The sequence below is a fragment of the Eschrichtius robustus genome, chromosome 2 (assembly GCF_028021215.1).
Source record: "Eschrichtius robustus isolate mEscRob2 chromosome 2, mEscRob2.pri, whole genome shotgun sequence".
NCBI lineage: Eukaryota > Metazoa > Chordata > Mammalia > Artiodactyla > Eschrichtiidae > Eschrichtius > Eschrichtius robustus.
The window spans coordinates 143,714,376-143,737,380 of NC_090825.1; the positions used below are offsets into that span (position 1 = coordinate 143,714,376).

Genomic DNA, 23,005 nt, shown 5'->3' on the forward strand with positions numbered 1-23,005 from the left:
CCCACAGGATTGTGATGGAAAACCATTCTCTGAGAACCGTTCTCTGACTCAGGGACACACAGAACGGGAATAGCTAACCTAGCCGGGGCATCATCAGGAAGGCTTCCTGGAGGAGGCCACACCTAGTCTGGGTCTTAAAGGATGAGTCATAATCTGTTTCCTCCCCTGTACTGTCAGCTCCTTAAGGACAGACACCAACATTCTTTGTTCCCTGTTTTATTTCCCGAACAGGGATGGAACTCAAATATTTGTTGAAGCGTAGATGAATAGGAATCAGCTCAGGAAAGAGATGGAGGGGCAAGAATCTAGGCAAATAAATCAGAATGTTCAAAGTCCTGCAGGTATGGGGAAGGTAGTTCCAGAAGCAATTGGGGAAACTAATGGCTCAGTTTGTGGGTGCTCAAGCTAAAGCCATTTCTCCACATTTCCTGGAAAATGTCAAACTCATCACCCTGGTTCTCCCACTCACTAGTCAGCAGTACCCTCCCTGGCTTAGAGGGAGAAGGGACGGAATGCTTTTCTCCATTAGAGCAAGATTTAAGGAATCCCATGCATTTTGATGACTTGCACACCCATTAGCACAGGCCCCTGAGATCTGGCAACAGGTTAATTTTTTTGCGCTATGTTGTTTAAGAGCAACGTGTTTGTTTTTTATTGCCGACCACTCAACTAATACTTGCTCACGATAGAAAAAGTAGAAATTCCAGAAAAATACAAAAAAGAAAAAGAGAGAAACACCCTAATCTACTACCTGGGGATAACCATTTGTCTGCATTCTCAATTATTTCCTTTCAGTCTTTTATTTCCTGTGAGTATATAGTGGAATTATACTAGGCTTGTGTGTGAAACCTGCCAATTCAGACCGTTGGGAAGGGTTGAGGCTGCTCGGGACAAAGGTGTTAGCATCTCAAAGCAGCTTTGTGCCACGAAATCTGCTGACCCCTGGCTCTGTCTCTGCCCTTCCAGATGGCCTGGTGGACTGCCTGGACCCCGACTGCTGCCTGCAGTCAGCCTGTCAGAACAGCCTGCTCTGCCGGGGCTCCCGGGACCCCCTGGACATCATTCAGCAGGGCCAGACAGACTCACCCGCAGTGAAGTCCTTCTACGACCGCATCAAGCTCCTGGCCGGCAAAGACAGCACCCACATCATTCCTGGAGACAACCCCTTCAACAGCAGGTAGGCGCCCTTCTGTCCCCGCAGGTGGCTGAGGTCGCTGCTTCCCTTCCTGTCCGAGCAGGAGGACGTGCTCCTGGTTTTTCTGTGGGCTTAGTTGGCCTGGAAACTACCCCATGGGAGCAGCTCCCTGCTCTGGTTCATAGACGGCCCTTTCGTCTCTGTGGGTCAAGCTCCAGAACAGAGTCCTGGTCCCTCTATGGGATTTGGCCACCTGCAACCCAGAACCTGCTTAGAGACACCTGTTGATTGCCTGGGTTCTAGATCATTTTTATGATCTGTTATTTTATGACATTATTGTTATATTAAATCTCCTTTTAGAATACCTCTCATTGTGGCTCTTGTTTGATCATCACTGAAATATTTCATTCAACAGAGTATTTTTTAAAAGCAGTTACAAACTTAATAACACAACTTACCATTTGTGGCATCTTAGAGTCAAGATGATGCCAGTTGCTAGAATTTATTGAACGCCTGTGATGAGCTAGAGACTTGAAGTAGATTGGCTCTAATCCTCACAGTCACCCGCCCCATCAGTTGCATCTGCTAATTGCCCGCTTTGTGCTAGGCATTGTGCCAGTGCGTGTCCCCTTCTCATTCCAAAATGGCGGGGGGTGGGGGTGGGATGGGGGTTTCTCTTGAGTTTCCCTTTGCTCTCAGTTGCTAATTTGAGGCTTATGAATATTCTAGAGGCAAACTCTGGATTTATTTTGTAATCAGCTTGGCCTCTTCTCCCCACCCCCCCACCCAGGGCAGGTTAGAAGTGTACCCCTGGAGAACAAAGCAAGGGGAAGAGTTGGCTTTGAGATACCCCCTGGCCCGTTCTGTCTTCTAGGCACTGTTTCTGATTCTGAGGGTGGAAGGAAGGATAGGAGAGGCAGAGATCTTCTTCAGGCCCGCCTGCACATCTCTGATCTCACTCTGGGTCGGACTGGGTCCAGATAACGCTGGTGTCCGCAGATGGGAGGATGGTGGGTGTGATCTTCTTGGGGGCGCCTCTTCTCATGGAGAAATAAGAACCGGGCACCTCTAGGAACTAGGAACTTGTCCCTGCCCCCTTACCCTCTGACAGCCCTCTTCATGCCATCTTTCCCTTAGTTTTCTTCATCCTCACTTAGGTCTGGGCAGACCCTGAAGCAACTCGGGAAATAACACTGCTTAGGCAGGCTTCTCGCTGACGAAGGAAATACCAGACTTTACTTCTTAGAGGAGCCCTTACCTTTATAAGTGATTCTCTTGGAGCCCCCCTCATTAGACTTTGGGGAGGAAACATCATCAGGCCATGACTGAGACTCCGCTCCTCCCTGGGAGAGCCTGGTGAGGGTGGGATGGGGAGGTGGTGGGTAATGGTACAGCCAATTAATTCTACAGCCCCTTAGAACTCTCTGGGAAACTGTGCAGCCCCAATTCCTGGCAGCTCTTTGACTATGAGGGTTCTTAATGAGGTCACCTTGGGCCAGCAACTTTAGCCTCTCTCTGTTCTGGTTTTACTAAAAATAACATAGAAAAGAAAAAAATAATCTCAGCCCTTGTCTATCTCAGCCCCCGACACCCTCTAGCTGTGTCATGTTAGGCAAGTTATTTAACCTCAAACTTTATTTTCTTGATTGTTAAAATCAAATTAATACGTACGGATTATACTACACACAGTAATATTATTTTAATATGAGTAACCCTCGAAAAAATAAACCACAGATCTCGGAACAAAAAAATATTTTCTCTGCTTATTAAATCCCAGTTCTGGGACAGGGATCGTGTAGGTATGTTTCTTTTTAATTATGAACATAATTCCCATTGCCAGAGGCTCATGACAGGCCCTTGCACCAGTCCATAAGCATTTCGGTGAGGTTTGCATACAGTTTGCTTATACCGTAAGGGCATCTTTCAAAGGCTCGTGCTCTGTTTCAGTCGGCTTCCTATTAACGTTTTATAATTTCTACCCTAAATCCAGTAATTTCCTCATCTCCTCTTCATACTCTTTCTTCACCTGTGCCTTGAAAATCAATCTTATCCTCCTCACCAGTAGTTACCACTCCCAGAAGGCACCCTGAGTTAGAGGCAAGATGTAGGGGAGCAGGCAGGGACTCCAGAATATTTGGTAGACTATACCAGCCCCAGAGATCTGGGCAAAAGAAGCTTGCTTTAGAGAAAGCTTCTCTGAAGCTCTGAAGGTGGCAATCAATAGCACCACCCAAATGAGCCCCCGCTCCAGCATGTCGGCTTGGATCCATAATTCAGAAATGCAAAACGTTACTCCAAGACATAGGTTGAAGTTCACCAAGCATGTGAATTTCAGTGCATTATCCTCTGACAAATAATGAAAGACAAAGCTAGGAGTAAAAAAGAGCTTAATTCAAGACTTCTAAGAAGGCGTTTCCCCTAGATAATGGCATACAAAAATAACTAAAATGCCTGGACTCCACCACTATAATTTATAGAGCGGATCTCACTATCTAGATAATGTGATAATTGTTACACACCAATAATCATAAATAGAAACGAACTGATAGCATGTCTTAGCTGAATCTTTTCTGCAAATTGACTGCCTAGAGGCGATAGGAAGCCAGCAGCAATGAAGAATTAGGAAAATAGAGGGTAGAAATCACAGGCAACCCAGCTCTCTTTATTCCTATGGCACTCTGCAAAGTCTTATGCTACAGGAATGATTTAAAAGAAATCACAGTTGTATAAAAAATGGAGGGGAAAAATACTCCACTGTGGGATGTACTCCCAATTTTGTTTTCTCATCACAAGCAGCTTGTACCTTGTGGTCATCAACACACATCATTGATTTTAAAATAGTGTCTAGGAAGGCCTGAAAGAAATCTTAGTCTGAGCTAAGATAAGGAAATGGAATTGAATGAAAGAATTATTTTCATAAATTAGTTTTCCACTTTCAAAAGACTGTAGCATTGTGGTTGGAACCAGCTAAAAATGGAATTCATTTGTTAGGCAGCCAGTAGTAGACAATTAGAGCTGTCAGTGGAACAGCCTAAACCCTCCTGGGATCATCAAGGGGTCGGAGTTGAACAGTTGGGGGGATTGCTAATAAAAAGAGAGGTGCTTGGAGAGAGCATTCTTCCAGTTTTTGGTTCACCTGGGACTGCAGAAATAAGTGCATTCCAAAAATTGAGCAGACTTGGACAAGATTCTGGCAAAGAACGGGTCAGCTTTATTACCTGGTCCAGAAATTGGGAGTGTGTCCAAGAATCTGGACGCCTGAGAACCCCTCTGCCTTCGCCAAATTGCCCAGTGGCTTGAAGGCCAACAATACAGCTGCAAACCTGCCTGGTAGGCTGGAAACTTGGTACAAAAATGGAACTTCTCATTAGCCCATTTCTCTATGAAGTCAGGAGAATTCAGGTGAAGGGAGGCGTGTGCATTCTCTCTCCATGGATTTTGAGTAGACTATTGTGGCATCTCTGTTGCTTTATGGGATTTCCCAGAAGGAGCTGGTTGAATGCTGGCATCTTTGGGAAAGTTCTAATTACTATGATCTGGAGAGAGGGGGGCTTTCTCCCATGGTGGCAAAAAGCTGAGAGGTATATACCACCTCCCCGCTCCCCTGCCCCGAATCCTGGTAGCAGGAATTTGATGTAAGAGAAATACATAGTTACACGGGATCCAGAATCCAAGATAGTTCTACCAGAAAAAAAAAAAAAAAAAAAAAATTCTCTAATGTTCTCTTTTCCTCAGGATGCCATGGATTGTGAGAAATTTTGCTCTTAAAGGGCAACAAAAAAAAAATAATGTATGTATATGTCCCAGCCTCATAAAAAACCTTTGTGTGCTCCCACCCCCCAAACCCCCACTCCCTCTGTCATCCCAGCCTGGAGGAGAAGAGTAACAGTGCCTTCCTCCACAGCCAAAAGAGGAAAAGAGTAGGCAGATGGGGAAGCTCTCACCCGAGGATAATACTCTCCGTGCCAGGCTAAGGCACAAACATGAGTGATGAGGGGCAGCCTGAAGCTCGGGCCAAGGAAAAGGCAAGTGATATCAAGAAATGGAGTGAGGCTGAGGGCAGAGGGAATGTGCACAGGGGACCCCATCGCCCAGCAGAGTGACTGAAGATGCTGCCCGTGGATTTCACCCCAGACTGTTCCTCGGGGAACACCAGCATTGAGACATCCCTCTGGCCCACATCTCTCATTGAGATGTGCTCGTGTGAAGCCAGAAGTTCATGTTTAAAGGTCTCATCCTTGCCTTAGGGATCAGATGAGGATGAGGGGGTGGGGCAATGGGGAAGGGGAACGCGACGACACCCCCTTGTCCCCTTGTTCTCCTGCCTGGGGCTCAAAAGCTTGTGTTTCTCTTTCTCTCAGCTTGGTTTCTCTCATCCGAGGCCAAGTAGTAACTACAGATGGAACTCCCCTGATTGGTGTGAACGTGTCTTTTGTCAAGTATCCAAAATACGGCTACACCATTACCCGCCAAGATGGCACGTAAGTAGCTTTGTGGGGCTCCACTTACTTAGGACTGAGGCTGCAAAGAGACAGATGGTGCTGTTGGCTTGGAACCACGTGCCGCCCCCTTGTGGACTGGGGGGGAGACCCACCAGGCCAGATCTCTAGGGAGAATCCCCCCCTATATATATATATATATATATATATACACACACACACACATATATATATATATATGTGTATATATATATATATATATATGTATATATATATATATATATATATATATTTTAGTATGGTCTCAGAAATGGAAAATAACTAGAATGGCCAACCTCTCCAGGGCTGCCCACAGCAATGCTTTTTCCATGGCAGGTAAATGCTTTTGTGTGTGTTGGTGTTGAGTGTGGCGGAGGCCAGAAGGAAGGGAGAGTAGCTCTTGGCACCTCACTCCTATTTTATTTTAAATCACAGGCAGTGCAGGGTGACAAGGACCCACATGCCACAGTGTCCTGTGGTGAACCCCTTCTGCTTTCATCTGTGGCTTTAGGAGTTGCGTTATTTTCGCTCCTGTTTTGAGGGGGTGGGATGTAATCAGAGAAGCCTAATTAGATACATTTAGCCGTCACCCTGCGGCGTGAAGGAGGCAACCTTTCCCTATTATCTTCTGATTGAAAACCCGCACCCATGCAGCCGCCACCAAGATGAAAGCTCTGTCGTTTCCTTAATCCGTTGGGCATGGACTTGAAATTTAAAGAAAAAGATAAAAAGAAGAAACGAAATCGGTGGGAAGAGGGAAAACAACTCACCCACCCTAGCCTTAAAACACACACAGACACACTATTGTATTCTATCCCAAATGAAAGAGGAGACGGTTGATGTAAATCTGATGCAACACTTTTTCTATAAAACCGGAACCTGGAAAATCATAACCGTATCATGTGCTGTGAATCTTGCCTTTCTCTGGTGAAGAATCTGGTCTTTTTTCCTCATGTCCTAAGGTAGCCTTGCAGGTAGTTTCAAAAATCACCAGCCCACAGTAGCCCTGTCCTCCTATTTTCACCTCTGAAACCAAATATTCTCGGTATTCACTAGGTGCAGGCAGTTCTAATTAGCTGAAAGCGCTAGGACTGTGAAGGTGTACCATGCCGAGCTGCCTCGGTGCTTGTTCATTCTTAGAAGCCAGTGTTCTTGCCCTGTAAGTCCTGTGACGACACCAGAGGACATTTCTGAGTCCTTGGTCTGATGTTTCTCCCCACCTTATGCTGCCCCATCCCTCTCAGCTGCTTCTTGACTAATTATCGCCTAAATCCACTTCCCAGCTCATCTATCCAACCTCATGGATCGGTGATTCTTCAGCTTGTCCAGGTAGCAAAGCCCTGGAAGTCACAGGATGTGTTTGGAAATGCTGCGAGGAATCCCACAATCTGTTGTGTAGTGGTGTGTGCCACAGACATGGGTGGTTTGATGCTATCATCCCAACGAGGAACAATTTCACTTCAAAACATTTGACTGTCCTGTACTCTATACAAAACCATCCCCGGGCGTCCCTGGTGGCGCAGTGATTAAGAATCTGCCTGCCAATGCAGGGGACACGGGTTTGAGCCCTGGCCTGGGAAGATCCCACATGCTGCAGAGCAACTAACCCCATGCACCACAACTACTGAAGCCCTTGTGCCTAGAGCCCGTGCTCCACAACAAAGAGAAGCCACCACAATGAGAAGCCCGCGCGCTACAACCAAGAGTAGCCCCCGCTCACTGCAACTAGAGAAAGCCCGCGTGCAGCAACGAAGACACAGTGCAGCCAAAAATAAGTTAATTAAAAAAAAAAAGAGTCCCCAGCGGCGTGCATGTCCCAAAATAAAATATAAACAAATTAATAGAATAAACTCTTCCACCATGATATTTACCTTAATAGTCATGTGTTCCATGTTCACTCATTTTATGTCTATTGAAAAACACTAAAAGTGTTACCAAAATTCAGTGAAGCCAGTGAGTCCGTATATTTTCATTGAGTTTCTACTGTGATCCAGGAACTCTGCTAGTTGCTGGGGATTCTGAAGTGTATACAAGGGAGTACCACTGCCCTCAAAGAGTTGAGATCCCGGTGGAGGAGTAAAGCACAAAATTGAGAGACTTCTCTCCATTAACGTTCTTTTCCATTAATTGGGGAAGAACTACCTTTATTTTACTTTACTAGTAATACACTTCCATCCAGCTCTGGAGGAAAACAGGAATATAGTTTAAGAACGATTGTCAAAAATATCAGAAATAGTAAGAACCATTTCATCCAAATGCCAAATAAATTTGTGTTTTGGAAAAAAATATCAGAAACAAGGCAAAATGGATGAAGGGGGTTAAAAAGTCCACACTTCTAGTGATAAATAAGTCCTGGGATGTATGTATAACATGGTGACTACAGTTACTAATACCATATTGTATATTTGAAGGTTGCTGAGACAGATCTTAAAAGTTTTTAGCACAAGAAAAAAAAATTGTAACTGGGTGTGGTGATGAATGGATTTATGGTGGTGATCATTTCACGATATATACAAATATCGAATTATGTTGTACACCTGAAACTAATATAATGTCATATGTCAATTGTATCTCAAAAAAAGTTAAGGTTCTGTGAAACCAAAAAAAAAAAAAAAAAAAAATCAGAAACAGTACAGGTTGATGAAAAGAAAGCCTTCATGAGCCCCTCCCTGTGTCCTAGAATCGAATCATTGTAACTCCACGATGTAGTGAAGACTCCTATTAGCCTAGGGCGATGCTAAATGCTTTACACCGGGGCGGGGGGAGGAGGGGGACACACATTTTCTGTAAATGGCCAGATAGTATCTATTTTAGGCTTTGATGCCATATGGTTCCTGTTAAAACTACCAGGCTCTTCCACTGTAGGTCAGAAACAGCTGGAGAGGATAAGCCAATCAATGGGCGTGGCTGGGATTCCAATAAAACTTTTTACCGAAACAGGTTGTGGGCCGGCTTTAGCTCATGGGCGGAGTCGGCTGACCCCTACTTTGAATTCATCACAGTATTTCATCCTCTCAGCCACACCGTGACATCGGTACAATTATTCCCATTTCACAGATGAAAAAACGGGGGCTGAGAGAGGGTTAGCAACTTGCCCACAGTCACACAACTAGTAAGTGGTAGAGTTTGGGTTCCCACAAAGCCCATGTTCTTCTCCTGCCTGCTCTGCCCCTCCCACTGCCTTCAGCCTGGAGGTCAGAGCACCTACCTGGTCTGCAGGTGAGTTCACCCCTCTCAGTGAGCTCACTTACCCCCTCTCCAGGTTTGACCTGATCGCCAATGGCGGCGCCTCCTTGACCCTGCACTTTGAGCGAGCCCCGTTCATGAGCCAAGAGCGTACCGTGTGGCTGCCGTGGAATAGCTTTTATGCCATGGACACTCTGGTGATGAAGACAGAGGAGAACTCCATCCCCAGCTGTGACCTCAGTGGCTTTGTCCGGCCGGATCCAATCATCATCTCCTCCCCTCTGTCCACCTTCTTCAGCGCTGCCCCTGGGCAGAATCCCATCGTGCCTGAGACCCAGGTAGGAGCACCGGGTACCAGGGTGGGACTCTCAATACTGCCCTGACCCAAACTGGCTGGCTGACTTCCTCCCACCATCTCTCTCTGCCTGGATAAGCCAGAAACTAATATTAAGGGGGAGGGACAAAAAGCAAGAACGCAGTAGAATTTGTAGTCACTGGAGAGAAAACTGAATCTCTCCTGGACATTCCAGGTGTTTCCAGACTTTGGCAGTCACTGGAGCTTTGACTAGAATAAAAACAATACACATATGTGCAACCCACCTGCAAATTGCTTTTTATTCCTGTTAGTCACAGAGATACGTGATAAGAGGCGCTTTAATGATCTACCTTGGTGTTACGACAGAGGGCATATTACATTATTGCCTCCCTGTTGCTTTATAGCAATTGTCGATGGAAGTTGCAGGTTCATATAATTACAGCCTCTTGTGGCCTCCTTGCATGCAACTAGCAATAAAGCCTGCTGTTCTTATTTACATCTTTTGCCAACAGCGTGGTTTTAAAAAGAAACACAACAGTGACCAAGAATAATTATTAATCCAAAAATCATAACCTCAGCCACTTTGCTCTGTAGCGCAGGATAAAGTTTCGGTTGTTGGGGGGTTTTTTTCTCTCTTCTCAGCCATGGAAAGTGGTTCTTGCACTCCCCCGTAAGGCGTGATGCTTTGGTGAGGGTGGTAGCAGACAGGTAGCCTTGGGTTGCAAGCAGCCCAGCTGCCGGGGTGCCTTTGATGCAGTGTATCTACCTTGCGTTTCCTCTCCAGGTCCTTCATGAAGAAATTGAGCTCCCTGGTTCCAACGTGAAGCTTCGCTACCTGAGCTCCAGGACCGCAGGCTACAAGTCGCTGCTGAAGATCACCATGACCCAGTCCACGGTGCCCCTGAACCTCATCAAGGTTCATCTGATGGTAGCTGTAGAGGGGCACCTCTTCCAGAAGTCATTCCAGGCCTCTCCCAACCTGGCCTACACCTTCATCTGGGACAAGACAGATGCCTATGGCCAAAGGGTCTACGGACTCTCTGACGCTGTTGGTATGTTTCAGTTTCAACCCCTTATTGATTCTTGGATTTCGGCATGCATTAAATCAACCTCTATTTATTGAGTTCCTAGTATGTGCCAAGAACTATTCCAGTAGCTAGGGAGGCAGTGGTCCATAAGCAGACAAGCGTCCTCTTCCGTGGACTTCCTATTCTACTGGGGGATCGAAATAATAAACACAGCCTGGACAAGAAAATATCAAGCAGCGTTAGGTGCTAATATGAAAATAAAAATATGTTGTATACTGGGGCAGAGGGGCAACGGTGGGTGGGCTTTCAGGGAAGGTTCCTCAGCAGGTGATGTTTAAACAGAGACTTGAATGAAAAGGAGCCGTGTGAAAATCAGGAAAAGAGCATTCTTTTCCTGGCAGAAAAAGAGAAGAGGGAGGTGTTTTTGAAGGACAAAGATAGGCCAGTGTGGCTGGAATGTAGCGGACAGGGAGACTATTTGAGATGGGGAGAGAGGTGGGCAGGGGCTCGATCATGTTCCAGGGAGAACACTCTCAGGTGGCACAGAACCAGAGAACCAGAAGACGGAGCTAGAGGGGGGCTGAAAGCCACATGCTATGCTTCAGGCTTTGCCTCTGAGGGAATCACGTGATTTCCCACTTGGGAAAGACCACCATAAGAGAAGGGTCGTATCGTTATCGGTCTTTGAAGAGTTGTGAGCTGTGGATTCATATCAACCTACCCAGTATATTTTCTTACTTGTAAAAAGCTGTCTGGGATTAATTAAAATCCAGAATCCTGTATTTTCTTCACCAGTAGGCTTGTGGTTTTCAAGAACTGCATCAGTTACCAAAATAAGGAACCAGCAAACTCAGAAATTTTCACTGTAATTGGCAGCCAGTGTTTATCAGACACTCCCTTGCTGCAGAGCACTGTGCTAAATCCTTTGTCTTGGGTGACCTCTCAATAACCCTATCAAGTAGACCCTCTCATAATCCCCATTGTGCAGATGGGACAAGAGGGAGAGGGTAAGCGAGTTGCCTAAAGTCACAGCCCTAGCAGGCTACACATGCTCAGAATATGGCCCTTGCGGTCTGCTTCGTCAATGGGTGGAGTTAATAACTTAAAGACAGTAGTAAGTTATTGGAGTAACGAGTGCATTTAAATATAAACAGTGGCTAATTTAATAAATATTATGTCAGGCTTTAGCCAATATCAAAATGATAGCCAACATCAAAAAGAAGACTGAATATCATAATGCACCGCATGTACTCCAGCTCCTACCATTATCAACACATCTTGTTTCTTCCTTACCTTCATCCACTCCTCCGCCTCCCATATTTTTCTGAAGCAAGTCCCAAACATCAAATCATTTCATCTGTAGTATATCAGAGTGTATCTCTAAAAAACACTTTAAAAGCCTAACAACAATATCACAACAAAGAAACACAATAAGTTCTTAATGTCAAATAGCCAGTCATTGTTCAATATTTCAATTGCCTTATGAGTATCATAAAATAAAGTAGTACTTTATTTGTTTGAATCAGAATCCAAATAAGATCTACCTTTTGCAACACATTTTTTGTTATTATATAGGTTTCAGGTTTACAGCATTATAATTCGACATCTGTATACACTACAAAGTAATCACCACCACAACTGTAGTTAGTACCCATCACCATACAGCTGACCCCCTTCACCCATTTTGCCCACCCTCCAAACCCCTTCCCCTCTGGTAACCACTAATCTAATCTCTGTATCTCTGAGTTTGTTTTTGTTTTATTTTGTTTGTTCATTTGTTTTGTTTCTTAGATTCCACACATGAGTGAAATCATTCAGGATCCGTCTTTCTCCTCCTGACTTATTTCACTTAGCATAATACCTTCAAGGCCCATCCACATTGTCACAACTGGCAGGCTTTCATTCTTTTTATGGCTGAGTAGTATTCGATTGTCTATATATACCGCAATTTCTTTATTCATTCATCCATCAGTGGACGGTTAGGTTGTTTCCATATCTTAGCTATTGTAAATAATACTGCAGTGAACATAGAGGTGTATATATTTTGTGAATTAATGTTTTGGTGTCCTCTGGATATATACCAAGAAGGGAATAGCTGGGTTCTCTTAAATTTTTTTAATCTGTGGTTTTCCCTTTCATCGCTAGCTCATTTTTCCCAGCTTTACTGAGAAATAATTGACATACATCACTGTATAAATTTATGACATACAGCATGATAGTTGATTTACTTATATTGTGAAATGATTAGCACAATAGATTCAGCTAGCATTCATCTTCTCATAAAGGTACAATAAAAAAGAAGAGAAAAAAGGAAAATTGTGATGAGAACTCATAGGATTTAGTCTTTCAACAACTTTCCTGTATATCATACAGCAGTATTAACTATAGTCATCATGTTGTACATTACATCCCTAGTACTTATTTATCTTGTGTCTGGAAGTTTGTACCTTTCCACCACCTTCATCCAATTTCCCCTCTCCCCACTCTCTGCCTCTGGTAAACCTCAATTTTGATATGTTTTTCTATGAGTTTGTTTTGGTTTTAGTTCCACATATAAGTGAGATCATACAGTGTTTGGCTTTCTCTGTCTGACTTATTTCACTTAGCATAATGCCTTCAAGTTCCATCATGTTGTTGCAAATGGTAGGATTTCCCATTTCTTATGGCTCAGTAATATTTCATTGTGTGTGTGTGTGTGTATATATATATATATATACACACATATATATATACACACACGTATATATGTATGTATGTGTATATATATATATACACTATATATATGTATACATATACATATACACACGTATATATATATATATATATACACTACAGTTTCTTTATTCATTCATCCATCAGTGGACACTTACATTGTTTCCATATCTTGATTATGCTGCTATGAACATGGGAGTGCAAATATCTCTTTGACATAGTGTTTCCATTTCTTCAGATATATTCCCAGAAGTAGAATTGCTGGATCATATGGTACTTTAATTTTTAATTTTTCAGGAACCTCCATACTGTTTCCAGTCCCACCAACGTTGCACAACGGTCCCCTTTTCTCCACATCCTCACCAGCATTTGTTATCCCATGTCTTTTTGGTGGCCATTCTAATAGGCACGAGGTGTTATCTCATTGTGCTTTTCGTTTGCATTTCCCTAATGACCAGTGATGTTCAGAATTTTTTCATGTATCTGTTAGCCTTTTGTGTATCTTCTTTGGAGAAATGTCTATTCAGGTCCTTTGCCCATTTTTTAATTGGATTATTTGGTTTTTTTGCTATTGAGTTGTATGAGTTCTTTATGTGTTTTGGATATTAACTCCTTATCAGATCTACGATTTGCAAATATTTTCCCCATTATATAGGTTGTTTTTTCACTTTTATGGTTTCTTGTGCAGAAGCTTTTTAGTTTGACGTAGTCCCACTTGCTTATTTTTGACTTTGTTACTTGTGCTTTAGGTATCATAGCCAAAAAAATCATTACCAAGACCCATGTCAAGGAGCTTTATTCCTGTTTCCTTATAGTTTCAGGTCTTACATTTAAGTATTTAATCCATTTTGGGTTAATTTTTGTAAGTGGTATAGATATGGGTCCAGTTTCATTCTAGTACATGAGAATATGCAATTATCCTGGCACCATTTATTGAAAAGACTGTCTTCCTCCATTGAGTATTCTTGGCTGCTTTGTCAAATATTAGTTGACCATATATGCATGGGTTTATTTCTGGGCTGTCAGTTCTATTCCAATTGTCTCTTTGTCTGTTTCTATGCCAGTACCATACAGTTTTGATGACTATGGCTTTATAATATAGCCTGAAATCAGGAAGTATGATGCATCCTGCTTTTTTCTGCTTTCTCAGTATTTCTTTGGCTACTCGGAGTCTTTTGTGGACTTTAGGAGTGTTTTTTTCTACTTCTGTAAAAAAAAAAATGCTATTGGAATCTTAATAGGAATTACATTGAATCTATAAATGGCTTTTGGTAGTATTGACATTTTAACACTCTTAATTCTTCCAGTCCGTGAACACAAGATACCTTCCATTTATTTGTGTTTTCTTTGATTTCTTTCAATGTCTTGTAGTTTTCAGAGTAGAGATCTTTCACCTCCTTGATTAAATGTATTCCTAAGTATTTTTGATGCTGTTATAAATGGGATTTATTTATTTTATTTCTTATTCAGAAAATTCATTGTTGGTGTATAGAAATGCTACTGGGTTTTGTATGTTAATTTTCTATCCTGCGACTTTACTGAATTTACTGATTAAGTCTTAACATTTTTTTTTTTGAGTCTTTAGGATTTTCTATATATAAAATCATGCCACTGGCAAATATGGACAATTTTACTGCTTCCTTTCCAGTTCTGATACATCTTATTTATTTTTCTTCCTGATTACTCCGGTTAGGACTTCTAATACTATGTTGACTAGGAGTGGTGAGAATGGGCACTCCTGTCTTGTTCCTGATCTTAGAGGAAAAGCTTTCAACAGTTTTCCGTTGAGTATGATGTTAGCTGCGGGCTTGTCATATATGGCCTTTATTTTGTTGAGTTGGGTTTTTTCTATGCCTATATTGTTAAGAGTTTTTATCATGAATGGATGTTGAGTATTGTCAAATGCTTTTTCTGCACCTCTTGAGATAATCATATGATTTTTTCTTTTATCCTGTTAATTGGATTATCACATTGATTGGTTTGCATATGTTGACCCATCCTTGCATCCCAGAGATAAATCCCACTGGATCATGGTGTATGATCATTTTAATATGCTGCTGAATTTGATTTGCTAGTATTTTATTGAGAATTTTTGCATCTGTACTTATCAGGGATACTGACCTGTAGTTTTCTTTTCTGATAGTGTCCTTTTCTGGTTTTGGTATCAGGGTAATGCTGGCCTTGCCAATGAGGTTGGGAAACTGTTCCCTCCTCTTTGATTTTTTGGAAGAGTTTGAGAGGGATTGGTGTTGATTCTTCTTAAAATGTTTGGGAAAATTCACCAGTGAAGCCATCTGGTCCTAAGCTTTTCTTCATTGGGAGATTTTTGATTACTGATTCAATCTCTTTACTAGCAATTGGTTGTTCAGATTTTCTATTTCTTCCAGACTAGCAATTGGTCATTCAGATTTTCTATTTCTTCCTGATGCAGTCTTGGTAAGTTGTATGTCTTTAAGAATTTTTCCATTTCTTCTAGGTTGTTCAGTTTGTTGGTGTATAGTTATTCAGAGGAGCCTCTTATGATCCTTTGTATTTCTGTAGTATAAATTATTAAATAATGTGTCCTTATTCATTCATAATTTTGTTTATGTGGGTCCTCTCTGTTTTTTCCTAGGTAGTCTAATTAAGGGTTTGTCAATTTTGTTTATCTTTTTAAAGAACCAACTCTTTGTTTGGTTAACCTTTTCTATTGTTTTTCTCTTTTCTATTTTATTCATTTATGCTCCAATATTTATTATTTCCTTTATTCTGCTAACTTCGGGCTCAGTTTGTTCTTCTTTCTCTAGTTCCTTAAGGCACAAAATTAGATTGTTTATTTGGGATCTTCCTTAATGTAGGTGCTTATTGCTATGAACTTCCCTCTTAGAACTGGCTTTTAATGCATCCCAGAAGTTCTGGTATTTGTGTTTCCATTTTAATTTGTCTCTTTTTATTTCCCCTTTAGTTTCTTCCTTAATCTATTGGTTATTCAGGAGAGTGTTTTTTAATTTCCATATATTTTTAAATTTTCCAGTTTTCCTCTTGTTATTGAGTTCTAGTTTCATGGCACTGTGGTCAGAGAAGATATTTGGTATGACTTTAATCTTCCTGAATTTGCTAAGACTTGTTTTGTGGCCTAACATACGGTCTATCCTAGAAAATGTTCCATGTACACTTCTGCCATTGGTGGATAGAATGTTCTATGTATGTTTGTTAGGTCCATTTGGTCTATAGTGTTGTTCAAATCCTCTATTTCCTTTATGACTTTCTGTCTGGATGATCTGTCCATTTTTGAGAGTGGGATATTCAAGTCCCCAACTTTATCCTATTATGGTTTATTTCTCCTTTTAGCTCTGCTAGTTTGTGCTTTATATATCTACGTGCTCCACTGTTGGGTGCATAAATATTTATAACTGTTATATCTTCTTGATGTATCTACCACTTTACCATTATATAATGGCCTTCTTTGTCTCTTTTTAACACTTTTAGTTTGAAGTCTATTTTGTCTGATATAAATATAGCTACCCCTGCTTTTTTGGGGGAATGGGATTACCATTTGCTTGAAAGTTTGAAACGCCTTTTTCCATCCCTTCATTCTCAGTCCATATGGGTCCTTATGGCTAGAGTGAGTCTCTTATAGGCATCGTAACATTGGCTCTTGTTGGTTTTATTCGTTCAGCCATTTCATGTCTTTTGATTGGAGAATTTAATCTGTTTACGTTTAAACTAATTAATGATAGGGACTTAGTATTGTCATTTTATTCTTTGTTTTCTGGCCCTTTTGTGATCCATTGTTCCTTCTTTCTTTTTTTGCTGTCTTTGGTATTAGTTACTTTGACTTTCTCTCATGTTCCTTTGTGTAATAACTATGGATTTTTACCTGTACTTACTATGAATCCAGATGAGATCCACCTTGTGCAACTGGTTGATTTCTCTTCAATTATTTTAATCTATGGTTTCTCCTTCCATTTCAACCTCTTTTTTTAGGTTTTATGATTTATTTGTTGAAGAAACTGTATTGTTTGCCTGTAGCATTTCCCATAGTCTGGTTTGTTTTCTGATTGCACACCTGTGGCTGTTTAACATATTCCTCTGTCCTATATCTCCTATAAATTGATAGTTGGACCTTGAGGCTTTCTAGGTTCAAGTTTGATATTTTATCTATACCAACTTTTTTGAGGTATAACTGACATATAATATATACAACATAATGATTTGATATTTGTATATATTGCAAAATGATGACTACAGTAGATCTAGTTAACATCTGTCACCATACATAGTTACAAAATTTTTTTCTGGTGATGAGAACTTTTAAGATCTACTCTCTTAGCAACTTTCAAATGTACAGTATGGCATTACTAATTATAGTTACCATGTTGTATATCACATCCCTGTGACTCATTTATTTTTTAACTGAAAGTTTGTATCTTTTGACTTTCTTCACCTGTTTGGTCCACCCAGCCCCTTCCTCTGGCAACCACCAATCTGTTCCCTGTACATGAGCTTGGCTTTTTGTTTTCTGGATTGTTTGTTTTTATTTTTTTTTATTCTGCTTATGATCATCTTTGTTTCATAAGCACTTTAAAAACATTACGTAGATTTCACAAAATATATTTATTTATTTATTTATTTTTGGCTGTGTTGGGTCTTCGTTGGTGCATGCGAGCTTTCACTAGTTGTGGTGAGCGGGGGCTGCTCTTCATTGCAGTGCACAGGCTTCTCACTGTGGCGGCTTCTTTGTTGTGGAGCACAGGCTCTAGGCGCGCGGGCTTCAGTAGCTGTGGCTCGCAGGCTCTAGAGCACAGGCCCAGTAGTTGTGGTGCACGGGCTTAGTTGCTCTGTGGCATGTGGGATCTTCCCGGACCAGGGCTCGAACCCATGTCCCCTGAATTGGCAGGCAGATTCTTAACCACTGTGTCACCAGGGAAGTCCCCAAAATTTACTGTTTCTCACAATAAAACATTGAGGCATTTAGAGCAAATGATATTCCTATTTACACAAATTTTTAGATCCACATATAAGTGAGATTATACAGTATTTGTCTTTCTTTATCTGACTTATTTCACTTAACATAATGCCCTCAAAGTCTATTCATGTTGTCACAAATGGCAAGATTTCATTCTTTTTTATGGCTGAATAATATTTCATTGATTGTATATCACATCATTTTTATCCATTCATCTGTCGATGGACACCTTGGTTGTTTCTATATCTTAGCTATTGTAAGTAATGCTGCAACGAGTATAGGGGTGCATATATCTTTTCACTGTTGATGTTTTTGTTTCCTCCAGATAGATACCAAGAAGTGGAATTGCTGGGTCCTATGGTAGTTTTATTTTTAAGTTTTTGAGAAACCTCCATACTGTTTTCCATAATGGCTGCACCAGTTTACATTCCCACCAACAGCGCACAAGCGTTCCTTTCCTCCACATCCTCTTTTTGATGATAGCCATTCTGACAGGTGTGAGATGATATCTCATCGTAGGTTTGATTTGCATTTCCCTGAAGATTAGTGATGCTGAGCATCTTTTCACGTACCATTGGCCTTGTGTATGTCTTCCTTGGATAGATGTCTATTCAGTTCCTTTGCCCATTTTTTAATTGGGTTCTTTGGTTTTTGGCTGTCAAGTGGTATGAGTTCTTTATATACTTTGGACATTAGCCCCTTATCAGATATATGATTTGCAAATATTTTCTCTCATTCAGTAAGTTTCCTTATCATTTTATGGATGGTTTCCTTTGCTGTGCAGAAGCTTTTTAGTTTGATGTAGTCCCACTTGTTCCTGTTTGGTTTAGTTTCCTTTCCTTTGGGTGTCAAATTCAAAAAATCATTGCAATGACTGACGTTAAGGAGCTTATTGCCTATGTTTTCTTCTAGGAGTTCTATGGTTTTAGGTCTTACATTCAAGCTTTTAATCCATTTGAGTTCATTTTTGTGAGTGGCATGAGTGATACAATTTCTTTTTCTTTTCCTTTTCTTTTCTTTTTTTTTTTTTTTCACATGTGGCTGTCCAGCTTTCCCAACCCATTTATTGAAGAGAGTGTCCTTTGCCCATTGCATATTCTTGGCTCCTTTGTCATAAATTAATAGACTATGTATGCTTGGGTTTATTTCTGGACTCCCTAATCTATTCCATTGATCTTTGTGTCTGTTTTCATGCCAGCACCATACTGTTTTGGTTACTATAGCCGTGTAATATAGTTTGAAATCTGAGCGTGTGATGCCTCCTGCTTTGTTCTTCTTCTCAAGATAACTTTGACAGTTCAGGGTTTTGTGGTTCCATACAGATTTTAGGAGTGTTTTTTCTATATCTGTGAAAAAATAGCATTGGAATTTTGATAGGGATTACATTGAATCTGTACTTTGCTTTGGGCAGTATGGACATTTTAACAATATTAATTCTTCTAATCCATGAGCATGGAGTATCTTTCCATTTACTTGTGTCTTCTCCAGTTTCTTTCATCACTTTCTTGTCATTTTCAGTGTACAGGTCTTTCACCTCCTTGGTTAAATTTATTCCTAAGTATTTTATTCTTTGATTTTTTTTTTAAGCAAGACAGCTTGATAGATGGTCTGTCTTCTTCTGTCTGGAGGTGACTAATGTCAGCTTGTCTATTCTTTTGTGATTTCAGCAGCATTGATGCTCATTGCCTAGATTCATTAGGTCATTAGGGATTGCAAAATGATATTTTAATTCTGTCATTGCTTCTTTATTACTTACTAGCTAGAATACTTTTATATAGAGATACTTTCTCATTAACTACTTGGTTATTTGAGGTACAGTTCAAATAAGAAAGAAAGGATAAATGCTTGATTCTTTCCCTTTATTTACCAGTTTTCAGCATAATAAGTTGGCTCTCTCACATCCTCTACTGGTGGCAAATCAGTGTTTTTAAATACCATTATGAACTCACAGGATGAAATACCTCTAATATATCCATTGAAGTTATTATCTTTCCTAATAGTCAAACTGTCTCATCTTTAGTCAGTGGAAGCTTCTTCAAGCTGATTCCCAAATTCTTTTGACGTGGCCCTAGTAGATTTTATTTCCTTCCTTGCTATCTGGTGTGATAAAATCGCCTGGTCTTCTATTGTTCATTTCTTGCTCCAGCCGTTTCTTCAAGGAGCCCTGATTCCTTTTAATGAGAAATAATATTTCAAGGCCACAAACCAGGCACTATCACTTCTCTTTGCTACTGAGTTGGTCACTGTTTCTTGGAATTTTCAGAGGACAAGCCAGTACATACATGGGTTTTTTTTAAAGATACAATGTATCTTTCCTTCATTTCAACACTCCTATATCTCAGGATTTAAAAGAAGCTGCAGAGAATCCCCAAAGGTGACACACATAGTTAAGAATTTAATGTAGAAGGAACAGCCATGATAACAATGCCTCATGTTTCTAAAGCGGCGTTCCAAATAAAAATGTATGGCATCTCGGCGTTTTGTCTCCTCTATCCTCACGACATCTCTCTGAGAAACTGAGGCTTCACTTGCTCTGTTTTACACACGGGAGAGATGGAGCCACGAGGAAGTGTGAGCTGGAACAGAATTGGGACTAAAATCCTTCTTCTCCCACCCCTCTCTCCTATTTGTCCATGTGGCAAATGCAGGATTTTTATAGTTTTTGGATTCTGTTCCCCACTGAATTGCCACATAATTGGCAGGCTGTGTCCCCATCCCTGCCTCACTTGGAACTCTCTGGAATCCTCAGTGAATGTACAAAGTGCCTCAGCTAACACAAGCTGTTGCCTCCAGAATCTCCTTATAAATGAGCCACAAAGCTTCCATAGGTCTTTCTCCTAGTGAGTGAAAATAAATAACGCAAAATAATAGCGAATGCAGGCCGTGAACAGCAGGCTGAGGGAAACGGTCTCCTGTCCGTCTCTAAAGGAGCGTTGTATTCAGTTTCTAAATGATTCATCTCTTCCCTCCCCATCACTGGGGTCATTTTTGAAAACCAACTGTTCATTGGAAAGGTCCTTCCATCCCCACAGACTACTACTGTGTAAAGTTTCAAGGTTGAGTTCAGCTTGAAATTTGAATTTAATATTGTATGGAATCACAAGGAGAAAAGCAATCAGCCTGCCTTGAGTGAGTTTTTTGAGCTGAATCTGTATTACCGTGAGCACAAGTTTCTCATTCCTGCTGGAGGGCTCTGGAGTAATCAAGTAAACTCTCTCATCTCCCACTCTGCCCCACCCCCTTTTATCTTTCAGTGTCTGTCGGGTTTGAATATGAGACCTGTCCCAGTCTCATCCTGTGGGAGAAAAGGACAGCCCTCCTTCAGGGATTTGAGCTGGACCCTTCCAACCTCGGGGGCTGGTCCCTGGACAAACATCACATCCTCAACGTTAAAAGTGGTATGTGAGCACATTTCCTTTTCCCAAACACGGCCTAGTCTTGCCTCTGGAACCTTCTCTCCAGCCTTGACATTTAAGTGGTAGCCCCCTCCCCTTCCCGCAGCTCTTTTTCATCAAATGACCAAAATACTCGTAGGTTTTACCACCTTCTCCTTTTAAATGTCAAGGAATGTTGAGCTGGTTTTTCCAGACCATCCACCTTAGTGTACCTCACAATTCTTCTTCAGTGATCTCTACAGATGTTGTCTTACCCCTATTACAGCTCTCTCAGCATCATGAGGAAGTTGGGGAGCTCCCCAAAGTTGCCGTTTCCTACTGTTTCTCTTCCCTCTGTCACTTCCCCTCATCCTCAGTAAGCCAATAGAAGTGTCCTCCCCAGAGGGCTGCAGTAACTGCCCCCATTTACTGCCCCTGCCCCAGGAATCCTACACAAGGGCACTGGGGAGAACCAGTTCCTGACCCAGCAGCCCGCCATCATCACCAGCATCATGGGCAACGGCCGCCGCCGGAGCATTTCCTGTCCCAGCTGCAACGGCCTTGCTGAAGGCAACAAGCTGCTAGCCCCAGTAGCTCTGGCTGTTGGAGTCGATGGGAGCCTCTTCGTTGGTGACTTCAATTACATCCGGCGCATCTTTCCCTCCCGAAACGTGACCAGCATCTTGGAGTTACGGTAAGTGACTGCACAGAAAACCTTCTTTTGCCCTATTGCTCCCACTGCTGCAAAACTTCCCCGGGTAAATGGTGGCCGCATGCGGGGTTCTTCAGAGAATACAGATTCTGCGTGATGGGCTGAGGTTTAAAACCTAGGCCTGGAATCAGATAAGGACTAGGGGAAATGCTTTGTGTATCTATAAAACACTGCATGTGTATTTAGTACAGCTGTCGACACCTGCCTTACGGCAAAGGAGAAAGCCTTCAGTCATGGTGCTGGGGGAGGGACCCGGGTAGCCGTATTGTATAAAACCTTCACATGTGAATCTGATACATACCAAATAGTGAAAGGACCACTACTTTAAGCGGATGGTCCACTTCACGGGTTTCTAAAGTGGCACTTCTTAAAAATACAGATTCCTGGAGCCCACCCCCGGAGGCACTGGTTCAGTAAGTCTAGAGAAGGGCCAAGGCATCTTTTCTCTTTGACAGGCTCTGTAGAAGATTCTGACGCACATCAAAGTTTAAGAACCTCTAACATTCATTTATTAATTCAGACATTTATATTGAGCAACTCTATGTGCTAGCTCTCTATGAATTTTCTGGATCTGTGCACATTTACTAGGATCTGACTTAGAAGTACTGCATAGGCCTTGCTAGGTGACTTCTGGCCACCCCTTGGGAGATTCCTCCTGGCCATTGCTAGCTACTGAGTCTGAAGTCCGGGTCTCTGTGCTGGACAAAATCTCTTTGAAACTCTCTTTTCAGGAAAGTTGATTCCAGGTCCTCAAACCTAGAGAGGGGTCTGTAAGTAGAGGGAGAAATGCAGTCTATAAATAAGGGAAATAATTCATTCAACAAGGCCAATATATACGGTGTGCAGAACTGTCTGGCGAAGGGAAAAAAACAAAACAAAACAAACAGGGGAACAAGCAAAGCCTCAGTTGTGCTTGTGGTCTGATAGGGAACTTCAAACTAAATCATGTGGACAAATTAAAAAATTTTCAAGAAGCACTAAATGCCATAAGGAAACTCTAACGGGGTAAGAAATAGGAACCGTGGTGGTGGGAAGGAGGGAGAAGGAAGCTTCGTAAGATAAAGTAGTCAGAGAAACCTCTCATACTAGGTGATATTTGAGGTGGGACCTGAATGA

The 23,005-nt window shown here is 41.7% G+C and overlaps 1 protein-coding gene across 5 annotated transcripts in view; it reads left to right on the forward strand.

Annotated features, from left to right (window-relative positions):
* The window catches only part of TENM2 (teneurin transmembrane protein 2), a 998,704-nt gene that overhangs the window by 898,179 nt on the left and 77,520 nt on the right, over window positions 1-23,005 (forward strand). For all 5 annotated transcript variants that reach the window (XM_068536332.1, XM_068536333.1, XM_068536336.1 and 2 more), the window contains 6 exons: window positions 967-1,177; window positions 5,497-5,616; window positions 8,876-9,137; window positions 9,900-10,167; window positions 21,058-21,201; window positions 21,622-21,871. In XM_068536332.1, coding sequence (XP_068392433.1) covers window positions 967-1,177; window positions 5,497-5,616; window positions 8,876-9,137; window positions 9,900-10,167; window positions 21,058-21,201; window positions 21,622-21,871 — 1,255 coding nt within the window. The remainder of the gene's footprint in view (window positions 1-966; window positions 1,178-5,496; window positions 5,617-8,875; window positions 9,138-9,899; window positions 10,168-21,057; window positions 21,202-21,621; window positions 21,872-23,005) is intronic.